Source organism: Zea mays, chromosome 7, assembly GCF_902167145.1.
Source record: "Zea mays cultivar B73 chromosome 7, Zm-B73-REFERENCE-NAM-5.0, whole genome shotgun sequence".
Classification (NCBI taxonomy): domain Eukaryota; kingdom Viridiplantae; phylum Streptophyta; class Magnoliopsida; order Poales; family Poaceae; genus Zea; species Zea mays.
In genome coordinates this window covers 177,285,666-177,310,892 of record NC_050102.1, presented here as the reverse complement: position 1 = coordinate 177,310,892, position 25,227 = coordinate 177,285,666, and the positions used below count along the sequence as shown (strand labels likewise).

The following is a 25,227-nucleotide window of genomic DNA, read 5'->3' as shown; positions in this document are numbered from 1 at the left end:
GCGGCTGTGCCACCCATTTCCCTGGCTTCAATGCTGTGTCGGTGCCACCGACGGCCGATCCCCCCAAAAAAGGCCAATTGAAAATTTTGAAAAATTGAAAAGTAGTTCATTTTTATGCCACTCTGTACCATCAAAATAAACTAGCCATTCGATTTTATAAAAGTTGAGTATGTATACAATTAATCCAAAAAAAACGATGGCAGCGTTTCCCAAGTGCTTCTCCAACAGAAACCTGTCGGAGGTGTCACGCCAGCTGCTCGCTTGGCTTTATCAGGACCGGTTTATACTGTTTCTACAGTGTTTTGTCTCTATGGATTATAACTACAGCAGTCCGAATAACTGGCTTTAATCCGAAGCGAACAACCGATCCGGATTAAGGATGATTGCTAGAACAAGCAAGCGCATGCATGACACATTTCACAACTCAAAACGATGCCAAGTGAGTACTCATGCCAAGTAGTACGATCTTCAGGACAAATGAATATGTAACGTTCTAGTGTTATTAATACAGTACACGAAATGAGTATGTAACTCAATTGTTCTGGTACGTAATCATGGACGCTTTTCCAATGAAAATAATCGATATCATGACGGTATGTGAATCTAATGCAGAGGCCTCCTCCGCGCGTTCGCGGGTGAGGTCCTCGCACTATCAATCATATGACTCACTGATGAACAAACATGGGCAAGCCGACCACTTGCACCTTATCTGTATCTATATCCTGTTTTCCATTCTGTACCCATTGGGGTTTGATCCTTGTACCATCTGATGAATTTGTTGGTGCTGAAGAATGATCTTAGTGGTCTCCCCTGAACACAAGGTGATGGCAAGTGCCATCGCAAGGGTATGGGCAGTCTGTGTACTTGGCGTTCCCCCTCTCGAAGAACCAGTCCCCAACAGCGTCAGCGATTTTCTGTAAACCGTAAGATGTCGAAGAATGCTCGTCAGAGACAGATCGACTAACTTCGCCAACAAAATGCTTCGTGTAACCGAGGCCGGATATTTCGTTGTTTGCGTTTGTTTCTAACACGCGTACCTTGTTACCAAGACGTGGCGAGTTGTTCGCGTACCAAGTATCCTGTCTCTCGCTCTGGCAATGAGCAAAACATGAGTTGATGAACAGACCATTTTGCCTTGATGCAGAGAAACCCCTCACGGCATCAAGCATCTGGTTCCTGAACCCTGCATCATGCACAGAAGATCAGCTGAACTTGCCTTAATTTAGTTGATCAATTACAACCTGAAACAACTGAGGAATCAATGAAACACCTTGCAAAAACTGGAGCTGGTTGCTATTACAGAAGGCATGGTTCGTCCTACACTTTGACCAAAGACCTTGGGGATCAGCTGTTCTAGGGGCCACACTTTGTTGAAGCTGGAAAACACAGGATCATTAGTTACTTCAATCAACCTTTTTTCCCCTTATTTACACTTTCAATCTCAATTCGAGAGTCCAGATCAATTATAGTGTAATGCTATGCACATAACAAGTACCTGCCACACGTCATAGGCAGTGTTCAAAACAAAAGTTGGGGTTCGGATGGTTGGCAACACATTCTGGGGGAAAAAGCACTGTAGGAAGCACAGCAAAGAAGTTAGGAAAAGAAAACTTCACAAGCTCTATCTCCGATAGATATTATTTGATGTTTGTATTACCGAGGTTTTGTCCATGTGTGAGGTGCAAGACCTAGGCAAGCTTCTTCCAGAACCCTGGGTTTTAGGTGAAGGGCAATCAGGACAAAAATGAAGTTACTGCTATTGGCACAAAATATTCTGATAGAGCAGATACATCGCTGTAGAACCGTAGAAGTAGCATTGATAGCAAGAAGAAGCTCTTACTAAAAACAAAAATAAAAAGCTATGGCTCACAAAGTGGTGCACACCTGCAATCTCACAATGCCATTGAAAAAGGATCTCATTTCCCGACGGCCAGAAACATCAACACTGCAAATGATTAAAGGACCAATTCACACCAATATACACTTGGAGTGATCACAATTTCATCATGGTAGCAAATAATGACTTTGATTAAGATAAAATATCGAAAAGGTTTCATTTATTTGTGTGAGCATACGTGTCAAGAAACATTCCAGCATCAGCTAGGCATTTGACTCTGGTATTCGAGGGAAACAATCCATGGAATTCATCACAGTGAAGTATGGTAGAAACACCACCGGCAGAGCATCCAGAAAGAAGGGCCTGGTATACGATAAATTGCATCAGGGACATGAAAATGACCTCTGAAAAGCTAAAGAAAAATGAGTAACAGAAGAGTAGGGGAAATTAAGTGTAAATACCTGATTAGCATAACGCATTCCTTGGGCCATTAGGTCATCCATAGCGGCCTGCCAAATGCGCTGACCTCGGAAATAAAGGCCTGCAGCCTAAAGAAAAAGAAGGAAATCAGACAGTGAATTGTTGTGGTTCAGTAAACAAAACAAAGCAAGGATAGATTTTTGGAGTTGCATCCCATGGCACGCACATTTAGTTTGTGTCCTGAACTAATAAGGAAACAAAATGTGGCGACATGAGACAGAATTTCACTAACCGCATCAGAGCCATCACCAGTGAAAGATCCACCATCACAGTACCGGACCTTCACTCTATTCCAGTTGTAGAAATCTAAGAGAAAATATAATAACAATCACACAACCACAGATGATAACTAATAATCAACAGATTTTTTTAGTGTGAACAAAATCACAGTAGAAATCTAAAAACAAAAAGAACCACGAGGCAGGTTTGCTAAGAACAATACCGGGATTCTCTTCAGGTTTGTTACTCAATATCCCTGTAAACTGGAGTTGCCTCTCCATGTGATTTGATGATCCACGACGACTGCCCTTGCGGAACACACAGCTGCTGCGATCATTGCACCAGCCTCCACCCTGAATACAATTTCAGTTACAAGGAGATGTTAGGGCATGTACAGTGGTGATTAATATAGAGGCTCTTGAGATGTTTAAAGGGGTTATTTGCAAAAAAAAATCGTGGAGCCGTCTCCGTGAAGAGACTCATCTAACTCGTAACCCAAGTAGCAACAGACGACTCACCTTCCACTGTATGAATTTGTCGTCTGTTCTATTGATCCGATGTTGTACAAGCGCATTTAGTTCTGTATTTATTAATAGACTACATTTATTGTATAATAGAGTCTCTTAGTTGTCTCTTGTGCTTGGAGAACCGTTTTGGTGTCTCTTCACTATACATGCCCTAACCCTAACTGGCATAGTGCAACATACGAAGTGCCATTTTCATAAGTTTATCTGTGACCCCACGCCTATGCGAAATATGTGGTGTTCCTCACCTCGAGATTGACGAGCCAACTGTTTGCTCCTGATCCAAACCCTCTGTGGAGGTGGTAACCTGGTAAGCTTCCATCCAAGCACACTGTAATGGTTATCACAAGAAGTAAGCATCAACCATTACCAGCACTGCCCTGCTACAAGCTAGACTAAAATTTCCAGCACTGGAATTCTGACCAGAATTGAGCTGAACTACTTCAAGCGTATAAAGTTCTGGTACATCGACTTGCTGGGGAATCTAGCTATTACTTTAAAAATTCTAATGAAATTGATACCCGACACTTTGATTAACAAAGGTGTGCATAGATCTTTCAAATTCTGATTTAGTAAATTCACACGAAAAGTATATCTGAAATAGATCAAGAAAAGGAAAGCGAACGCCACCTTACAGCAAGTTCAAATCTGGAGCAATACAAGCAAATAAACGAATTGTTTGGTATTTGCAATAGTCAGTTGGCAATCACCTAGAGTCCTAGACACATGCTAGAAACCACATGCAATTGATAGTTTTGAGTTCCTTTTGCCCCAATCAGGTAACAATAATTCATCATGAAAGATAAAAAAGAAAACAATAGTTCATCATGACAACCACCAACGGTGGCAGTGGCATGGCTAGATCCACACCCATACATTTGTCAGGATCAGGATCAGTGCTAGGACCAAACAGATGGCGAAACGGAAGAGGGAGAGAGAGAAACGAAACGGGAAATCACAATCCAATCTATTATATAGATGCGCTGACCAACCAAGGTCAACACTGTCGGAACATGCTTCACAGTTCACACAACTCAATGACCCAATCAAAGAACACACTCTCGAGTCTCGACCCAGTGACTGAACCCAAGAACTCGCGTGGGCGTGGCTGCTGATAAAAAAAAACTAGTCTTCGCAACAAAATATATACAGATTAAATAATGGCACAATCCCGCTGCAGGAGCTGGAACCAGAGGAATTACCCGCTCCCTTGGCCGCCGCCGACTGGATGAGCGTGAGGCCGACGAAGACGCCGTTGCCGCCACCGGAGTTGGCGGTGGTGGCGTACACCTGTGTCTCGTTCCACCACGGCTCTGAGCCACGCGCCAGGCTTGCGCCTGCCGACAGCGCAAGAACCAGGGCAAGAACCCAGGAGGAGGCCATGGCTCAATCTGGCTCCCCCTCGCCCCTCCACGGCGTCCCCGCTCAACCTGTTCGCGGATGAGCAGTGAGCACGGGGAGGAGTGGATCTAGAACCACAAGGGAGAGGATGGGGGAGGAGAAGGGAGGCGAGCGCAGAAGCGGCCAAGGAAGGAAGAAACTTTATACGCAGCAGAGGCAAGCGCACTGCGCAGCTGGCTGGCAATGGAGGTTTCTGTAGTGTACAGTGCTAGTGCTAGCTGCGACGTGTAACGCATAACGCGGCGTGCCGTTGCCTGGTGTTGGTGCAATGGTGCGGCGTTACAGGTGCGTGAAGTAAAGTATCTCCCGGAATGAAATGGGAGAAGCGGAGAAGCCGGTCGGTGGAAACGGAATTACTGGGAGGCGGTGGACGGTGGTGGAGGTGGAGATAGGAGGAGGAGAAAGAAAGTGAAAAATGGCATGGGAAAACCGTGATTGCGGTGCATACTTGCATTATTCACCGCTTTTGGTGAAGGGGGAATCAAAACGATCTCGGCGGCCCGCCATTGGCCCATTGCATTGCACTTCAGCTGTGTGTGCTCTGGCTGCTGCAGGGTGTGCCGTTGTGGTTGGTGTCTCCTGTCGGGCTTCATTTGTGATGGGAGGTGCAGCAGCTTTTTATTGGGAGGTGTACCGCAATTGCCCTAGCCGCATAGCTTTCCTTGGAGGAATCCTAACGGCAATTGTAATTCGTAATGGTACCAAGTTCAGCTCGCTATAAATAGTTTATGGACATGTTTGAATCCCTTAACTAAAATAAAGCCCGTTTGGTTTGAGGGTCCCTAAATTACCAAATGGTAGGACTAAAACAGGAACTAAATTATTTTAGTCTATAGTCTTTTAAAGGGTGACTAAAATGGACTAAATCATATAAATTCCACATTTTGCCCCTCATTTATTTCAGTTACACTAATAACGAAAGAATGCTAAGGAATATTTTAGTTCTCTTATGACTATTAATGTATTTGAATACTTTTAGTCTCTATAATCAAATAGGTAGGGACTAAACTTTAGTATCCTAACTAAACTTTAGTTCCTGGACTAAAGTAACCAAACATGCCCTAAACTAATTAAACTTTAGTCAGTTTAGGAGCTAAATTTCCAAACACAATGAACTAAAAGTGACTAAAATGTTTTACCTCCTTTATCCCTAAAGAGGAGCTAAAACTGACTAAAACCTCTACTCTCTCTCTCTCTCGTGTGCTAATTGTCTTTTTAGACAAGATTCAAATCAAACTTATATAATTTTGACTACAAATAATTATTTTGTTATTTAGTTTAGAAACCTAATATTTATATGCACCGATTTATCATAAAAGGTACTATTATAAAAGTATAAATGTATTAAGAGTTTATTTGTATTTTAATAAAAAAATATTGGTCAAAGTTATATTTTAGAGATCATGCTATTATCTTAAAGGATAACTAATAAGAAAGCGAAGGAAGTTCTTTATAGCTGATACCCTTGGTCCCCCACCCCACTTGCAGCCCTCACCCGGCTCTCGTTCACTTCGGTTGCTGCGTCCATCACCTATTGGTGGGAGCGGAGTATGTTTGGACGACGAAGGGGCATATATGTCTTTGTGAACAACATTAGTCTCACTAATGATTGTTTTAGTCACTTGCTCCAAATAGATGGTGGCTAAATTTTAGTCACTCATTTTAGGTCATGTTTGGGAGGGCTTCACTTTAAGTATTACAACTTTGGTTTTCACATGAAATAGCTTCAACAAATTGGTAATGTGTGGTTCAAAAGTGTTTGACTTGCACATAGACTATCGCTTCTATAATACAATTAATTTGTGTGATTTTTCTTAATTACCCTTGATGATTAACGGGTGTAGAAAGAGACATAGATTAGTAGGTCATGTAAGCAATGGCATGGTGGGTAATTTTTGTGCAACTTCATGAGGAGGTATAAAAACAGTGTTTTTGAAGCATCCTTGAAGAGCTTCAAAATTTTCATGAAACTGGCCTCAGTTTTTTTTTGAAATTAGAGCTTGTGGAGCCGAACCTGTTTGGATAAAAGAAGCTAAAATTGACTTGAAATTCTTGAAGTGAAGCTCTAACAAACAAGGTCTTAGTCACTTTGGTTTAGCCTCATGGATCCAAACAGACCCTATGTCAACATTTATCATATGTAGCAAGGAATTACATGAAGAGAAAGTGATGTCATCTATGAATCTGGAGTAAGTTTACACGCAGAAAACAAGGTGGTATAGAGAGTGCATGCAAGTATTAAAATAGGTATATGTATCTATATAGATACATTGTTGCAAAGATTCACTATAGTGTAGTATGTAGATGGCATGTATGTTGTCATAGAGAGCACGCTATATCTACACCATTACGGCTGCCCTAAGGACATGTACAACCTAGATACTATATTATGGTTCTCCAAACACTAAATACACCTAAGAAACTCATTCATATAACTTAATGTATATAAACCTTATTATCTTATTCACTAGAAAACTTCAATATACATCTTATTTATATGGGTTGTATGAATGGAATTGTATAATAAATATAGAGAACCGTGCTAGAGATTTTCCTTCACCAAGATACATCTTTGACGTTTTTTGCACTTATCCTCTAAGATACCCCTTAAGATCAGCGGAGGACGTCAGAAAATCTAAGTGTTGCTAATGCAACGATGAATAAAAAATTACGACAAAGTTTAAAGCAAATTATAGCTACAAAAAAGTAATAGATGTCGAAAAATACCTTATTTAATAGTCATCTTGATTATAACAAGCTTAAGGGGTAAATTGAAGTAAAACCAAATGCCATATAACGAATAAAATCTGGAAAAAAGGAAAAAATGAGTTATCGATGGCAAATTGAAGTAAAAATTGTTTAATAAGTGAAATAAGAATATACCTCTAGTTGAGTCTAGTTCTAGGAGATCTAGGCAATTGCATTTGTCTAGTTTTCTTATTTTGAAATGCCTTCTTGATTTTCTGAAGGTCGAGTCCTTCAAAAAATCTCTTTCAATGTAGCACACCATCAAGTCATTTAAACCAACCATCGAACATCTTGTTGCGCAACTCAGTCTTAATAATTTTCATAGCTGAGAAGGCCCTTTCAACTGTTGCAGTCGCTACCGGTAACAACAATGCTAACTCAATAATTTGATACACCAATGGAAACACAATATGCCTCTCAAGTTGAACCATTGTCTTTGATAGACTAGCAAGATCACAACAAGCTTTGAACTCTTCAAATCTTCGTACATGAATAATAAAAGTTCTTAACTGATCTTTTATAGTCTTGCGATCATAAGAAAAATCATCAGAATAGATATCCGCGAGCCGAGCAAGCTTATCCACATCAAACTTAGAGAATGAATCCCTTGGGTCAAGACAAGAAAAACACACAAGCAACTCTTGAGATAGCTCATTAAAGTGATGATCGAACTCTGTGGTGATAAAATCTATAGCAACATAGAAAGTATCAACACGATAAAAATGCTCTATGGTAAGAAGAATTGAAGAGTTCATTTGCAAGGCAGAATGTTGTGGCTTCTTCCAACAATGGCTCCCAACCTTTATTTCTCAAATTAATCAAACGTGTTCTCACATCAACAACCAAATACATGGCTTGGACAACGTTTTGATCCTTTCTTTGCAAGAGAAGGGAAAGTGTATTTGTGATACGGAGGATCTGTAACATCGTCTTCATCATAAACACGAAGCTGAAACACTCCATTTTTCCAACAAAGCCATCTGCACCAGATGGATTACGCTCATCTTGATGCACAATTTCTAAAACTTCTATTACTGATTCCCACATTGACTCAATACGGAGCAAAGTCTTGTAATGAGATCCCCTTCATGTATCTCCAGTTCTTGACAATGATGTTTCTTGTTGTTTGCCTCTCCCTGATGAAATTTCTCCACTCTCCAACTTTGATAAGAGATTCAAACGATGTTTTTGTTGTAATATATCCTTTCTTTTGCAAGAAGCACAAGTGATATTCACAATGGATGTTACATACTCAAACAAATCCTCAAGTGATGAACAACATTTTGAGATAGCAACAACTATCAATTGCAATTGATGAGCAAAGCAATGAACATAGAAAGCAAATGAGTTCTCATCTCGAATTAATTTTTGAAGACAATTAAATTCGCCTCTCATATTAGAAGCACCATCATATCCCTGCCCTCGAAGTTTTGCAACAACTAATCCATGATCACTTAACATCTCAACTAATGCTTTCTTCAATGATTCTAATGTTGTGTCCTTCACATGCTTGATCCTCAAAAATCTTTCTATTACTTCATCCTTTTTATTGACAAATCTCACAACAATAGCCTTTTGTTCTTTAACCGATATATCACGGGATTCATCAACAAGAATAGAGAATAAACAATCCCACATTTCTTCTTTAATTGCACGTGTGACTACTTCTGCACAACAGTTTGCAAGTTCTTTTTGAATCGTCCCTGAAGTCATCTTAGCATTTTTGGGACACAACTCATCAAAATCTCTTCTCACCTCTTCATTCCTTTGTTTGTACCAATCAAGAAATTCTAAAAAATTCCCTTTGTTTAAGGAAGTAGTTTAAGATACGGGTAGGTTATACATGTCCTATTTGTTTAGTGGCTTGCCAACTTTTAAGCTATCAATATTTCTTATCAGCTAAAAATATTGAGCAATTATTACTTAATCTACTTTCATACTCTTGTTTACCACCACATATTTTAGAATTTGTGCCATAGCCGACTGATAATTAGGGAGTATTCAGTTCCACTAACTAAAATTTAGTCTATATCATATCGAATTTTGAATATCAATTACGAGTATTAAATGTAATTTGTTTACAAAACTAATTACATCGATAAAGATTAAACGGTGAGATGTAATTATTAAGCCTAATTAAACTATAATAAACAAACGCTTAATGTAGCTTTACAAGGGCGAATCATAGACTAATTATGATTGATAAGTTTGTCTTAATGTTTAATCCTCATCTATATAATTAATTTTATAATTAAAATATATGTAATACTTGTCACTAGTATCTAAACATCTAATGTGACAAGGCTAAAATTTAGTCGTCTCAATCTAAACACCCCCTTTCTTTTGTTCTCTCTCCTTCAACCTAACAAAAAATAATAATATGACAAATCGTTTGGAGTCTATTTGGTTCAACTATAGATTCCAAAAAATATGATTCTAGTTATAATTTGTGAGAAAGTCATTGTAAGTTGACGATTGTAGGGAAGCTAAAATATGTTAGATTGAAACAACTCTCAATTGTATAGCAAGAATCTGAAAAATCTAAGGTATGAGATAATTCTAAATTGGACTAGAGGAATATGTCGATTTTTATTAATCTAATATGTTGTTGTACCCGTTTGGTTAAGGTTTTAGATTTTTGGCAGTGAACTTAGTTCAAAAATCTAAACCAAACACACCCTTAGTATGCTTACATCATCATACATGCTTTTAGCCTGGGTACAACAGCAGGCGGTACCAACTCCTTGTCTCTGGTGTCAATCACGGTCATTTGGCCTACCGGTCAGTGACTCTAGCGAACACCTGAACCGGTCGGTACCGATCGCAATGGAGTTAAATTGATTGGTATTGACCACTACCCTGGATAAACTGGACAGTACCATCCCGGCTCGATCGATAACGACCAACTATAATGATGTGGTGTATTCTGATTTATCCATACATGTGCCACGTCAACTATCTATTTTTAACACTTTAAACTCTAAAAATAAAAAAATATCATTTAAAAAAACTAGAATCTAATCTAACAAATCAGGTTTTATTTATGATTTTTTATTTAGGTTTTTATGTTTATTTTATGTCATTTTGTTTATAAATTATGTATCTACAATCATTATGCTCGACTAATATAATTTTCTATTGTTATTAAGAATTATATAAATTTATTAGCTTAATTACGTAATCAGATGTATTTAAATTTCAATAAAAAGTAGTGTTTATGTCAACTAAAGTCTTTAAAAGGAAATCTGACGTGGGGATGAGGTGGCTATAGGCTGATGGTAAAGGCTAAATGTTGTGCACAAGATAGTTGCATGTAGATAAGAGCCGACGATGATCATTAGATACCAGTTAATAGCTGGTTTGGCGGTAGATATAGTCCAAAAGGATTAGAACCAGCCTTATCATATATTATATCTTAGATAATGTTAGTATCATATCAATTATCTCATATTTAAAAGATAATTGGAGCCTTTCAATTACTCAAATTCAGGATCACACTTAGAACCAATCTAAAAAACTCTCTCCAGCTCGCTTCAGGCAGCATCATTAGGACAATGATATTGCAAGCCCTTTTTACGTACAAACCTACTTGTCGTGGGACCAAAACCACGATAATTGGCATGATAGGTGGGGGTTTTGTGTGCTACATTTTGCTTTTGATGGTTCCAATTACTTCCGACAAGTCCTTCCCTCCTGGACAAGGATCACCTTCGGCACCCTAAACTTCATCGCTTCAAAGAATGGCAATCCGAGGCTTATCACCTCAATTGCCCCTCGAGCGCCAGTGAAAACAGGTGCCATATAAGACCCCCCCCCCAAAAAAAATCATGCCCTAGGCGGTACTGCCATGAGGGAGTAAGATTCGCATCCCAGGGTTGCACAGGTTGTCGATCTACCAAGGATCTGCTAAGTGAATAAGGGCCACAATGGCGACTCTGTTCTCCAACCCACTTGGATGCCAACGAATCCCCCACTCTATGTGCTCTCCATGCATCCCTCATGGTCAACGCGTCCAAAATGGCCTAGGCATGGAAGTAGGCCAGCGTGAGACGGTGAGAAGGTCGTGAACTCATCGTGGTCGCACCATGTTTATCCCATCAAACACAAGTATCACGATTGCGAAACACTCTATCACCTCCTCCTTTAGGGATTAGTCGCTGAAACCACCAACCTTGTGGCACCAAACAAGGTAGTAAAATCAGTTGAAAATTTGTGGTTGCCTAATGATCTTCGATGACCTGGCATCACAATCAAGAAAACGCTAGCTCAAACTGGACCAACATGAAATCAACCTCACTTGAGCACTAGCAGTCCCACGGTATCCCCGTTGGTCAGAGGTCCTAATTACATTCGATCAAGCGGAGCACCTCGACTGTGTCCTAAGGCCGAGGTGACACCCGCTAGTGGACCCTCTCATATGGTCCAAGAGACTCACCCGGTCCTGATGGACAGCAGGTGTGGCTTAAACCTCATGTACGTGCGAGACCCTCAATGCCCTAGATATCCTAAGGATGGAACTTCGACAATCTAGAGCCATATTCCACGAGGATCATTCTAGGGAAATAGGCGTACCATATTGGGCAGATCAATATGGTATGACCGCGGGCCGCCGAAAATAAGGCCCTATTTTCGGCGGTCAGGGTTCGATCGTCGAAAATAACCCTGCCCGCCGAAAATACTCTACAGTGCTATTGTGACACGAGATAAGGATAATCGCCGCCTGCCGCTTTTGGTGTTCAACAATTTGTGTTGTGAGGTACAATATCCTCTATGTACCTAAGCGAGACTATGGAGGTATAAATATGAGTGTTGCTATAAGTATGACTTCAGTGATAGACTCATATACGACTAGAATCATCTAATGACTCATGATTCATTAGTTTAGAGTAGGAGACAACACGCACTCTAGTCATATGGGTCAGTGGTAACTGGTAGGATATTCGTAGTGCCACTAGTGGATCTGTGAATGGATTCTGTATGATGAGGACACGGAAACTGCAAAAGGCTGGGCTCCTGTCCATATACGCGGAAAAATACAAATACGAGCCGGTAGCAGGTGTCAGTCAGGTCTGTGGGGGTCAATACAGGCTCACATGCCCATGTGCGAGTGGGACCAAAAAGGACCATCGTTATTAGAGAACAGAGACAGAGCAATAGCAGTAATAGCAGTAATAGCAGCCGCTAACCACACTGTGATGACCAGTAGCTAGCTTCATAATGACCATATACGTACTGCCACTGGAAAAGCAAAGCTGACTGGGGTCGATCAACATTGCCGCCGTAGGGTGAGTGATGGATGCCGCGCGGACGAGAGGCGAGCTGCTCTGGAGACGCCGACGCTCGTGGAGAAGCTCGCGGATGCCAATGCCCACAGGCCACAGCAAAGCCTGCAGCAGCAGCGCTGTCGTCGCTTGACAAGATCACTGAGAACTTGTCCTCGCTCCCGCTGTGCTCTCGTCCTGTTATATCCAACGACAAGGTAGTCATCAGGCCGTCGCTGGCAGGGAAGAAAGCCGGGATTTGCATGGCAAGTCGGGATTTTTATTTTCGGGTAGTAATAATGGAAACGATCCTCACATCCTTCTGAGTTCTGATTGAGAACTCATGCCAAATGATGCAAACTGGAAATGATTGCCACTGCAATAACTTGTGGCGTCAATGACTCTCTTGACAGAGAACTCAGTCCCGTACGTGATGCAATTGCACAGTTAGTACTGAAAACGGTTCTCATTGCAAAACTTGTCGCGCAATCAAATATAAATAAGTTATGCAGCTCAGACACTAAGCCAAAACTATGTCGGTGTACATAATGGATGGATACGTTCCAAACGCACACAGATAATGCTCGCGTGCCAGATCTTTCACCTTCAATTTCTTCTTTCATGTCCAGGTTTTCTAATTCAGCTAACAATGCAGAATCAGACGCCTAGCAAACTGTAGGTTCCTTGAGTCCTGTAAATCATCAGAGCCATATTATGTGCAGATAATCAACAGGGGTACATAACAAATAATTAACACATTGCACATAACAACTTAACAAGTCAAGGTAAAGAAAAAAAGTATTATACATGGAAAACAAAAGTTAGTTGAACAAAAAGGATCATGAACTTTGTGTACTCCTTAAGCTCCTCAATGACAAACTACAAAATCCCAGAAGTCAACAATATATCATATCATTCTTGCAATACACAAGCAAAATAATACAATTAACATAATGGAAAGAGCAGCAGTGAGCCAGTGAATACAAATGAGAATATTGGCAGATCAACTGAACATATTTTCTCAGTAAAGATCGGCATATGAAAATCTAGATTCAACATTGCCCTGTACTTTGTCTGTGAAAACTAACTCAAGGCATGTTTATAAAGGGGGCTGCCGAAGGCTCCCACATGAGTGGGGTCTAGGGAAGGGATAAGGAAAGCCTTCCCCCACAAATATGACATCTCTCACCACTGCACCTGGCCATGTTTATACGGCATGATTACTTACCTATGCTATAATATGGATTTGTTAGGACAGTGTACAGTACTCACTATATTATGAAGCTTCAGTGACTTACATTTCAGTGACGTTCCAGCAAGACAAGTTAGCCTTGCTTTTGTATTAGCCTCTGCTAATGGAGTAGGCTTTCCGTTCCCGATTGTTCGAATGTCCCATATCCTTATGACACCATCGGACGAAGCAGAAGAAATTAGATTGGAGAGCTGTGATCCATCATTGCTATTACCAAAAACAACAACCCCTTTTACACGAGTTGCATGGGCACCCTCAATGCGTGAGGAGACCTTGCCGCTGGACAGATCCCAAGCAGTAATACATCGGTCCTCGCCTCCAGTGTAAAGGACCCCACTCTGACAAATTGACAACCAACATATGAGCAAAGTGCAGTGGGAATACAATAAGGTAGTGGAGATAGATCAATCTGAGACCTAATGCATGGCCACATGGAGCATCTAAGCTGATGTATACATACATACAGATGTAATGAGTGCCTACGCTCTGAAGTCATAATATGAAGCTGCGCATAGAGGTCAATGCAGCATGTTATGGGCAACCAAAAATCTGATGAAAACTGGGGTTGCATTCAAGGAGACAACAAGTTTCAACAATTTGCATGTTAATTCACTTGTACAGTCATAACAATAATACGAAGCTGCACCTAGATGTCAATTCAGCATGCCATGGGCTTTGACGGAAGCTGAAGTTGCATTTGAGAAGACAATAAATTCCAACAATTTGCATTCTGACTCACACATAAAGTCTATAATAAAAATATGAACCGGCATCTAGATACCAATTCATTATGTTAGATGCCAATTCATTATGTTATGGGCAACCACAAGGCCAACGGAAGCTGAATTTGCAATCGTCAAGATGGAAGATTTCAACAAATTACCAGCGGCTGCATGCTAATCCACTTGTAATAATAGTTAAATCCTAAACATTCCCGAAACCTGATGACCAGGCAATGGTGGCAGTGGCTGTACCTTTGCGGGCGCCATGGCGAGCACCTTCTTGCCACAGTCCATATCATGAATAACCCTGGCATCCACGGAGTCGTGCACGCTGACCTTGTTCTCGGCAGCCATCACGAATCGGTCCCCGCCGTCCCTGTCCTCGGCGTAGGCGATCGCGGACGCAGGGTGCTCGAGGCGGCATGCGAAGCTGCGTCGGCCGCGGACGAGGTTGAGCATGGCAAGCGCCCCCGCGCGGCCGACGGCGAGCGCGACCCGGCCCGACGGGTGCACGGCGAGCGCCTCGGCGGCTTCGTGGCGCGGGAAGGCGCGGAGCGTGGAGAGCAGCGCGAAGCCGTCGGCGTCGTAGATGTGGAGCGAGCCGTCGTCGCAGGCGGCCAGGAGGTTCCGCGGCACGGGGCCCCGGGAGTAGAAGGCGAGCGCGGAGACGGCGGCCGAGGGGTCCAGGAGCGGGCCGAGGTCCGCGGCGGAAGGGAGGTCGTAGAGGCGGACGGAATCGTCCGCGCCGCCGGAGGCCACCAGCCCCGCCCGCGGCGCCGCGGCCACGCAGCGCACCGGGCCCGTGTGGGCCGGGTACGAGAAGAGCGGCGCGAGGGTGAGGGTCTCGGAGGGCGAGGCGCCGGTGGCGGAGGGGGACGTCAGGGTTTTGAGAGAGAAGCCCCAGATGAAGCGCTCGTAGGAGCCGGCGACGAGAGCCATGGATGCAAAGCGAAGCCCTCGCGCGGTCGCGCCGCCGCCGGTTGTTTGGGGAGGAAGGGTTTTGGGGTTCACGGGAGTGGGCGAGTACTGGACGTCTGTACACAGAATTGGGTTGCTCTGTGACGCCGACGTGTGGGGCCCACGATGTCCACCGTTGGAGTAGCATGAAACTTGACGCGCTTCGTCTCGGGCTGGCAAGCGGGCCCCAAGAACTGCCGGCCGGCGGTTCATTCGGTCGTGTCGAGAACCAGGATTGCGCACGGGCACGGCCGCCGCCGGGCAATCTCAACGTTTGAGGAATAGTCCATTATCTTTTCACTCCTCAATTTTTTATTTGGTTTATGAAATAGAGTGAGTTAATCTATCACCACATCATTCCTTATAGTTAGTTGTTTAGTACTAATATGTGAAATGTAGTCATCCTACTAAATTTGAGGAATGTACTCATGATGCACCACTTCATTTTGGATATAGTGATTCATCAAACCAAACATCTCATAATTTTACTATGGGATTCCTCTTTTCTCAATGAAAATGAACTAAATTACTTTGGATCCATTTGTTTCCCTTGATTTTGAGAAATTGGAACCTAACTATCAGAGTATGTTATCGTGACGTTCCATATTTTTTTAAAACTTATATATAACTCTATCAAAAATGAAAATTGATTTTATAAATTTACATGCTACTTTTCTAATGTACAACTTATAGCATATTCTTGTATTTATTTTTTTATAGCATAAGGGTAGTATATAACTGTCTATCTCATATAATTTAGGAGAATATACAAATAATTTATATATATAAATGTATTAACTTGATTAGTTTATGTTTAAATTATAATTATTAGAATAGAATTCAATTTCAACCAAACAAACGAGGTCTTGAGAAAATGGAAATCTCATAGTAAAATGGGGTTCTTAAATTAGCCCTAACAGAAGCAAATCGAGCACGGCACCCGTTGGGCGGAAGCTCTTAGAGGGGTAGAGATAAGATTGCGTGGGGAAGACGATGGTTCTAGGTTTCTGTTATTTCGCTGAGTTCCATTGTTGCCTTGGCGGCGCAGCACTCCGACACCACGCAACGGCACACGGCCACATGTTTTCACGACACACGCAAACGGCCACAATATTACACTGCCCACTGTGGCCATAGAATTTGTCGTTCCTGCGCCTTTCCCACGCTCCTCGTCAGCTGGAACGGCGATGTCTTTCTCCGATTGTTCCTCGTCTGTGCTCACATTTCCTCTCGCTTGGAACACAACTTGAGCAGCAGGGAACCGTGCGCGCAGCCGCGCAGGGCCTTGGCATCTTTCCATGTAGCAAGCTCCTCCAGCATGCCAGACCAACGGACTTTGACTTGAGCGATGAGCTCCCCTCCGTGATCAACCATGCGTCGCTGGAGAATCTGCACTGGCACCTGAACTGCAAGAACTTCAGTAGGCAATTGAGGAACCAATACGTGATTGTGTCCCACAGCATATTTCAATTGGGAGATATGAAACACCTGGTGCACTGTGCTAGAAGCTGGTAAATGGAGACGGTAAGCCACTGAGCCAATGCGTTCCAACACTTTATATGGACGGAAACGGAAGAATCTGAAGCATAGTTTGTTGTTTGAGCGAACGACCACTTAGGACTGAATATAAGGCCGGAGCTTGTGGTAAACCCAGTCACCCACGCTGAAGGAACGAGCAATGCGATCTGTCGCTTCATTCGGTCCCATGCTCTCTGCAAATGCAACTGAATGACCTCGGACATCAGTTCTCTTTCATGTACCCAATTAGCTAATTCTGGAGCTGAAACACCAAAGTGCTTTGCTTTGGGACATACCCGTAGATCGAGTACCTCGAATGGAGATCTGCCCAATGCTGAATGTGTCCAAGTATTATACTAATACTCCGCGATCGATAACCAGTGAGGCCATTTAGATGGACAAAACAGCGGAGAAAGGTTTCCAAGCATTGATTAAGTCGCTCCGTCTGGCCATCCGATTGCGGGCGGTAAGCCGACGACATGCACAACTTAGGGCGTGTTTGGTTCGGCTTTTTTCTGACTAGCTTTTCTGAAAAGCTGGCTGTGGGGAAAAGCTGGCTGTTAGGAAAAGCTGGTGGTTAGAATTTAGGTGTTTGGTTCGCCAGCTGTGCAGAAAAGCTGTTCGTGAAAATCTACGTGTTTGGATAACCAGATTGTGATAGTGCAGATTCTGTTCGAAGAAATGATAAAATAAAACTCATAACGATGAAAAGGTCATTACAGAATAAATAGAGCAGTTGATTACATCATTAGTCCCGTTACATTGTCATACTTAACTACGCCACTAAAGCATTAGCAATTGCATCTCGAAAAGCACTCATGTCTAACTCATCAGCTGTGGTACTACTCCTCTCACCTAAAGGTACATCCTGACTGCTGCTACTAGGTCCTACTTCATCAAAGTCTCTATCGTGTAGAGCACTCTCTCTAATGAAGTTATGCAATGTCATACAAGCAATAATTATCTTCGATTGTTTGGCAAGCGAAAATGAAGGGAGACTTAATAGAACTCTCCACTTCATTTTAAGAACCCCAAACGATCGCTCTATAACATTGCGTAGCGAAGAGTGTGCATAGTTAAAAACTTCTTTGCTGCCAACAGGCTGCCTCGCATTTTGCCATTCGGAAATGTGGTATTTCTGACCCTTATAAGGTGCAAGGTAGCCCTTTCTATTCGGATAACCGGAATCGACAAGATAGTATTTACCTGCACAAACATGAAATACATAAGTTCAATACGTAACCAAGTAGTTAATAGCATATGTCATAAAAACCAGATATATTGAATACCTTCTGGTGGGTGGGGGAACCTGTCCGCATAAGTTATCAAAGTATCTTGCAGTACTCTAGTGTCATGTACGGATCCAGGCCATCCTGTGACAACAAAAGTGAACCTCATATCGAAGTCACAAACGGCCATTACATTCTGCGAAGTGTAACCGTGCCGTCCAATATATTTGGCTTGCTCTGAGGCCGGGACTGCCGCTGGAAAGTGACTACCATCAATTGCTCCGATGCAGTCCTTGAAGTGTGGCCAAAATCTCGCCTCTCGCAAACGCGGATGAATCTCCGTGAAATATGGGTCTTTGGGCTTAATGATGTCAGATGACATCTTAAACAGTGCATCAAGGACTTCAGTATACTTGCGACTAATTGTTTCCAACGAGTGACCAAACTTATTCCTTAACTGCCTAAATGACTGTGGACCCCCACATGCCCACAAGAAAATGCCAAGTGCTTCCGTTGTACTGACACACCGGCTTGGAACTAGACCATAATTGTCCACCAATGTGTCATGCAATCGTCTAAACACAGTTCTTCGCATGCGAAACATATCGAAGCAGTCGTTACTATTCTGCAACGTTCTCTCCACCCATTGAATACCAGTTTCCACTAATGCTCTTCTAGGAACCTGACTGAAAGTCCTGCCCCAAACGTTAACTGCACATACAGCAATGATAAATTCTGCAGAAGTGTCATCCAATTCATTAACATCTGTGTCATCCAATTCATTAACATATGTGTCTGCAGAAGTGTCAGACATCTGCATGCACACAGATAACACAGACACATTACTAAAAACTGTACAACCACAGTTTACAAGCAACATTCATTATTATTCAGTTGTGACCGGAATACACAAAGTTCACAGACAAACATAGTTCACACTCGCACAACTCTGATTATTCAAATACAAGTTCAACTCAAAAATCTGCAAAACTGTTTGAAAGGGAACATTAAGCGAACGACAAGTTTAATCCTGACAACAATAAAACGACATGACTGTTGAAAACACATAAACAACGATAATAGTGAACATGTAGGCCTGTGTTGTCGGACGTCCAGCAGCTAAGTGCTCTTTTTATTAGTTTCTAACGCGTAAGCATTGCGAAGCCAAGCGATTCTTCCTTCTTTTGTCTGCAAGGTTGCAAAAACATCTCTATACTTCTTCTGAATCAAAAGATGAGTGGCAAACAAATGTAGTTCGCTCCCTTCTGGTGATCCATCATCCATTACTTGTTGCAACTGCTTTTTTAGCTCAAGGCGAACTGGGTCATTGTCAGCAGAGGTAATGGACTTGTTAGTGGTCATTGAGCGGGACTCAAATGCCTCCACTAGTCTTTTCATGTAGTCTTCCCTTGAATCTTTTTTCTTCTTTGGTTTAGGAGAATCATGACGCATCTTACGCTTCCCAGTAGCATTTGTACAGGGGTCAGGAGTGCTGTTTTCACCCCCACCTAAAGTGTACTCCAAATGATCATCAGAAGATGAATTAGCATCCTCCACGCCAGGAACCAGGGTTCTTTCATTTGTGCACACAATGGGTCCAAACATGACCTTTAGCTCGTCCTCATTCTCTAGGGGGGCTGTTTTGAACATAATACAACCTGGCATTGCCTGCACCAATTCGTAGTCCTACTTTTAGATGGCCAATACTAATGTTAGTCTACGAAAAAAAAAGTTGAACTTACTTCATTTTGCTTGGCCCACCACTCATCTGGCGCACTGATTGAACCAGTATGAGGGTCTCGACCAAGACCTGTAGCCCTTTCATTAAGAGTTTTCCACTGGGTGAACATTCTCTTCAACGAATCCCACCTATTCTTCATTTGATCCCTGGTGTAAGTGCGACCAGTGCGTTCCTTAAACTTCCTTATGAGGTTAGCATACCCTTCTGCATTTAGAAATTGTTGTGGCCTGTTCCGAGCATTGACCTCTTCTACACAAATTTCTGTGTAAATTTTTGTTGCTCTACTATCCCACTTTGCAATGACTTTGCCGGACTTGTCCATCTAGTGCATAACAAGTATATATAGTTTTCAACATTCGTAGTAGTGTTCTCCGATTGAAAACAACAAAGAAGATGAAGAATATACTGGGCATATTATGTTCAGACAATACCATTAGTACTAAGATTCCAATTTGCTTAATTACACAACAAGAACCTTAAATAAACTGGTACTCCACACAAAATGACAGGGAACACATTTACAGCAGCCCATTAACCAAAACAACAAACTGATTCCCTGTTTCCCTACGCCCTTAGTACACAAAAGCTACGGGACTTCAACCCTGTTATTGAAACACCTAACTCCAAGGTTCACTCCCTTCTACCTTAAACATCGTTGTCACTAAACGAAGGCATGTGATCGGAGTCATATTCAACTCCCCAGAAGTTTTGGAAATGCTCCGCAAAGTCCCAATGTGGAGTCAGGACGTCGTCAGATGGGGGTGGTGACGACAAGGTAGAAGGTTCATAGCTGCTGTCAACCGGGATGTTAAAGTTGTTCACGATGTCCAAATGCTCTTGCAACACCAGAGAGTCTTGCTCCAGCATGCAAGCTATCTCCTCCAAAGCTACACGAAGTTTTGTAGCATCAAATGAGGTCAACCCGCGTCCAGGACGGATTGTTTCCCTCGCTACGGAAAATATCTTGTCGGAAATCTCTTGCATCCGTCCAATTGCCTTGTCGGCTATGGAGTCTGCTGAATCCATCTGATGTGGATTAGGTCGTTAGTATAGCAGACATGGGGACTATCTACACAATTTAGTCGTACTTACATGTCCACTGGCAAGGCTGCTGACAAAGGAGGGTACAACTACGACGAATTACTAGTCTCCTATGCACTAATAACAATACGAAGAACGAAAACGTTAGTTCATCGATGGTAATCAGTTCTCATGTACTGAAAACCTGGACATGGTCTCAATCTACTACAATCCAGTTATTGAAATGTATTATTGCGTCGGCAGCTAACAAACAAAATTAGGGTACAATTACCAAATAAACAAATCATAGTGCAAAACACAGTTGAATGGTTTGCTCTAAACCGTGACCAACAATGGTTGAACACCATCTGTGCATCACGTTGGTACGAGTAAAAAAAGGGGGGATAAACATCTTAACCACGGACGTAGATGCAACCTAAACCCTAATCTTGACTAATGTTTGTGTTCTCTTATCCTAACCGTAGAGTCAAAAAAGGGGGGATAAACATCTAAACCCATAAACAATGTTTGTCTTCTCTTATCCTAACCGTCGACTAATTGTTCAGCTCTACTGACAAAGATTGAAGTAAAAGAAGCCATGGATCCACGTTATTGGAACAAATACACATCATGTATGCTGACAAATAAGTCATGAACAAATTGAGTGCTACGGTACCTTTGCTTCAGTGGAGGTTGCAACCGAAGTCCTCGAATCCCAGATGATCTTCGAACCCAACACCTACAACTCGAAGTGATACGAAAATCTGTACGCGGAAAGGAAGAAAAATGTTCTGTTATTACGTGGTTCATGAGAGTGGACCTACTGGACATGAGGGGAAGGGGTGTCGCGGGATCGAGGATGAACCCTAGCAACACGACATCACGCAGCGGGGTGGGTAACGATGGATTCCAGGTAGACCGTACCTTACGAAGATGCAGACGCGATGTTTGGGACGACGCGGAACCTTGAGGACGGTGCAAGGGCGTCGGCGTCACTGCGGCAACCATACGGAAATAGGAAAAGGGTGAAGGAAACGGGGCAATGCGAGGAAGAAGGTGCGGACGGCAAGGGAGGACGGATCCGTACCTGCGTACGCCGGCGGCGATGCGTGTTGTGCGGACCGGCGGCGGCGCTGCGTTCGGTTCGCGGAGGCGGCGGAGGACCGTGGGAGGGAACCCTAACTGCGCGCGGCTTCGGACGGAAGCCAACTGAGCGGCGCTTCGCGAGGTAAGTGAGCGGGCGGCTTCGTACCAAATCGCTTCGGCCAGAAGCCGCGGCAGAAGTTCGGCGTTTGGTATCAGCTTCAGCTTCTGGCGGCCAGAAGCCGCCCAGAAGCTGAACCAAACAGCCACTTAGTACCGTACCAGATAGTTGAAATAGGGTTTGCCCAAAATTGCCTGTGAAAATACGATCACGGTCGGCAATAATATTGGTAGGTAAACCATGCAACTCGTAAATATTATCCAAAAACAGTTTCACCACCTTGGCTGCAATGAATGGGTGGGATAACAGAAGGAAATGGCCATATTTTCAAAACTTATCAACGACCAATAATATGCACTTGACATGGTTCGATCTGGTCAGTGCTGTTAATTGGGGGTTTTCCCTTTATTAAAAAAAAGAGGAGAAAGGGGGTCAGCCAGACTGGGCCGCTAGAAGGCCTTACAGCCGAGCAACCCAGCTGGTGACTTAACCTAGACGCAAAGGCTGTATCCCGAGAGGCAAGGAAAAAATAGGGGCAGAGAGCTGGGCGGCGGCGGCGGCTGAACGGATCTCTGTTTTCAGTGGCTTGCTCGGCCGTAGCTTTCGTCCTCTTCTTGCGCGACTAGCTCCTGCTTGGCTCCTTATAATGGGAGTTCGATTTCCTGACTTGGGATCGGTATATGCGATATTCCTTCTCCTCTCTCTCCCTGTTCACTGCTCCAGTTGAGAACTGGATCGATTGACTCGATCTCTGGCCTTCCTGTGGTGATTCTTGCTGGTTGTGATTGGAAGAAAGCTGTAGCTGGTGCTGCGCACGTGCAGCAACGGTTCCTTGTGCTTTTCTTCTGTGCTCTGACGCCTGTGTGGTGCTGTTCTCTGATCTTTGTCCACCGTGGCCTGGTGTTTGGGCTCCCTACTGCGCGGTGTTCCTCTTCTCGGGCTGGTGCCGTGGACGTCTCTCTCGGCTCCGGCAGCGGCTCTAGTATCTCCGTCAACCTCCCGCCGTGCAGGCCCGGACGTGGGCGGCGGAATTGGTTTTCTGGGACAGAACCTTGTGTTCGCTGAGCTGGTCTTCCCACGTAGATTTTCTACGTGCTGTGAGTTACCCATTACCTCACTTTATTTACTGTTTAATTTTGTGCAATCTGCTAGTATTAAATACTTGGGTGTGATTGCACTGTTGTGGGCGGATTTGTGTGCTCGATGATGATAGCGGTGTAGTGAGACAGCGTGACAGTCTGGGTTTTAGTGTATTATCATTTTCATCATTGATATTATTTGTGCCTAATTAAATCTCTCTTTGTTGAGGCTGTTTACCTGTGTTAAATTCTGTTAATTTATTTAGTACACAGCTCCTTTCTATCAGTGTTTATATTTGATTATTAGGCTTATTACATCTGATCTAAAACCCTTATTTGGTAAGATACGACTGTCACGTTAGTCGAGGATCTCTGATCACCTTTTAGCGTTGGAGGGCTGTTTATTACAGCAACCCGCTATTTTGAGAGCAATAGTTTAAAATAAACAATTATGTTTATTTGTTTAATCTGCCTTCTTCATCTGCGAGCCATGTTTAATTATGAAATGGACCTGTGTAGCTATTTTACATGTTTACATGTCTTAGAATTGCTACTGTTCATTGCTGCTATAATTTCATATGGTATTTATCTGAGTTATATGATTGTTTTATTTGGAATTAGAATATTTAATTTATTTAAATATGAAGGAAGCATGTCACTTATTTCTATAATATTACAACAATCCAGAAAACCAATTCGTATAATGGCCTCCAGTTCTGATGTCATTAAGCCTGAAGCGTTCGACGGCGCAAGCTTTAAGCGCTGGCAGATTAAGACTCGCATGTGGCTCACTGACCTAAAATTATTTTGGGTAGTGACGTCGGCTGTTCCCCAGGCTGCATCAGATGATTCTGATGATGCAGCGAAGGCCGCCGCACTAGCGGAGAAAGCCAAGTGGGACGAAGCCAATGAGGCATGCTTGTCTCGTCTGCTGAACGTCTTGTCGAACCGCTTATTTGACGTGTACTCTGGTTTTACCTCCGCCAAGGGTCTATGGACTGAACTTGAGAACGAGTTCTCTGAAGTTGACAATGGCAATGAGTCATTCACAACGGAAAACTACCTCAACTATAAAATGGTTGAGGGAAGGTCTGTTATGGAGCAGCTACAGGAGATTCAACTCCTTGTTAGGGACTTGGTCCAATATGGTTGCGTCCTACCAGACAGTTTTCAGGTGAATGCAATACTGGCAAAGCTCCCGCCTTCTTGGCGAGACTTTGTGACTTCACGCCGCCACATGAAGAAGCAAATGACTCTCACTGAGTTGTCAGCTGCGATAAATGTGGAAGAGCGTGCAAGGTCCAGTAACAAGCCATCCCAGCAACTCCAGGCTCACGTTGTTGAGAAGGGTGGAGATAGAAAATTCCAGAAGAAGAAGAAGAACTCTCCACAGAAGAATATGAACCAACCTAAGTCCAAAAAGATGAAGAAGAAAAAGGAGGACTTTATCTGCTATGTTTGTGGAGTCTCCGGGCATACAGCTCGGAGGCGCAAACTTAGGAAGGGAAAAGGTCCTCCACCTCAGCGCAAAGAAGGGAACATGGTGGTTAACTCCACCCTAGGGTATGCACTTCAGGCCTTTATGGCAAGTCCATCAGATGACTGGTGGATGGATTCCGGTGCTACTGTTCATATTTGTGCTGATCGATCCATGTTCTCTTCATTCCAGGGATACATCAGCGCACCAGTCTTGATGGGAAATGGTGTTCCGGCAGCAGTTCGAGGTACTGGACAGGTCTACCTGAAGTTAACTTCAGGAAAGACGCTCGTGCTGAAGGACGTACTTTATGTGCCCTCGATGAGCCGGAACCTCATTTCAGTGTCGCTGCTATGTCGACAGGGTCTCAAATTAGTGTTTGAGTCTAATAAAGTGGTCCTGTCTAAGTTTGGTACTTTTGTTGGAAAGTCATATGAGTCAGGCGGTTTGTTCCGTCTTTCTGTTTTGAACAATCATTCTTCTTACCATGTTAATGTGGTCTGTAATAACGACTCCATTAATAATATATGGCATTCCCGTTTGTGTCATGTGAATTTT

At 43.0% G+C, this 25,227-nt stretch overlaps 2 protein-coding genes across 4 annotated transcripts; both read right to left on the bottom strand.

The window, feature by feature from the left end:
• Nucleotides 1–458: 458 nt before the first annotated feature.
• LOC100274042 (uncharacterized) lies at nt 459–4,558 on the bottom strand. Its single transcript, NM_001148423.1, has 12 exons — nt 4,263–4,558; nt 3,309–3,391; nt 2,760–2,889; nt 2,550–2,623; nt 2,299–2,385; nt 2,076–2,200; nt 1,885–1,945; nt 1,658–1,711; nt 1,496–1,573; nt 1,271–1,376; nt 1,038–1,183; nt 459–914 (listed from the first exon to the last, which is right to left on the bottom strand). Exons 1-12 carry the CDS (start codon nt 4,441–4,443, stop codon nt 798–800), a joined length of 1,242 nt encoding a protein of 413 aa, NP_001141895.1. The 5' UTR covers nt 4,444–4,558; the 3' UTR covers nt 459–797.
• Nucleotides 4,559–12,311: 7,753 nt separating this feature from the next.
• LOC100193458 (p21-activated protein kinase-interacting protein 1-like) lies at nt 12,312–15,556 on the bottom strand. Of its 3 annotated transcripts, none has more exons than XR_004851185.1 (4): nt 14,697–15,519; nt 13,769–14,060; nt 13,075–13,161; nt 12,312–12,668 (listed from the first exon to the last, which is right to left on the bottom strand). XR_004851185.1 is itself a non-coding variant. In NM_001364548.1 (3 exons), coding segments are annotated over exons 1-3 (981 nt in total). In that variant the 5' UTR covers nt 15,384–15,469; the 3' UTR covers nt 12,918–13,159. The 3 variants fall into 3 exon arrangements, 1 of the variants encoding a protein (NP_001351477.1); XR_004851184.1 differs by having other exon boundaries at nt 12,322–12,668; nt 12,787–13,161; nt 14,697–15,556; NM_001364548.1 differs by lacking the exon at nt 12,312–12,668 and having other exon boundaries at nt 12,918–13,161; nt 14,697–15,469.
• Nucleotides 15,557–25,227: the final 9,671 nt, after the last annotated feature.

Bases quoted from the DNA above. Each gene is read 5' to 3' on its own strand.
- LOC100274042 (NM_001148423.1), bottom strand. From the start codon at position 4,443: ATGGCCTCCTCCTGGGTTCTTGCCCTGGTTCTTGCGCTGTCGGCAGGC. The intron at 3,392-4,262 runs GTAATTCCTCTG...TAACCATTACAG, and splicing joins GGCGGCGGCCAAGGGAGCGG to TGTGCTTGGATGGAAGCTTA. The intron at 2,624-2,759 runs GTATTGTTCTTA...ATTTTCTCTTAG, and splicing joins CAAACCTGAAGAGAATCCCG to ATTTCTACAACTGGAATAGA.
- LOC100193458 (NM_001364548.1), bottom strand. From the start codon at position 15,383: ATGGCTCTCGTCGCCGGCTCCTACGAGCGCTTCATCTGGGGCTTCTCT. The intron at 14,061-14,696 runs GTACAGCCACTG...TCAATTTGTCAG, and splicing joins TCGCCATGGCGCCCGCAAAG to AGTGGGGTCCTTTACACTGG.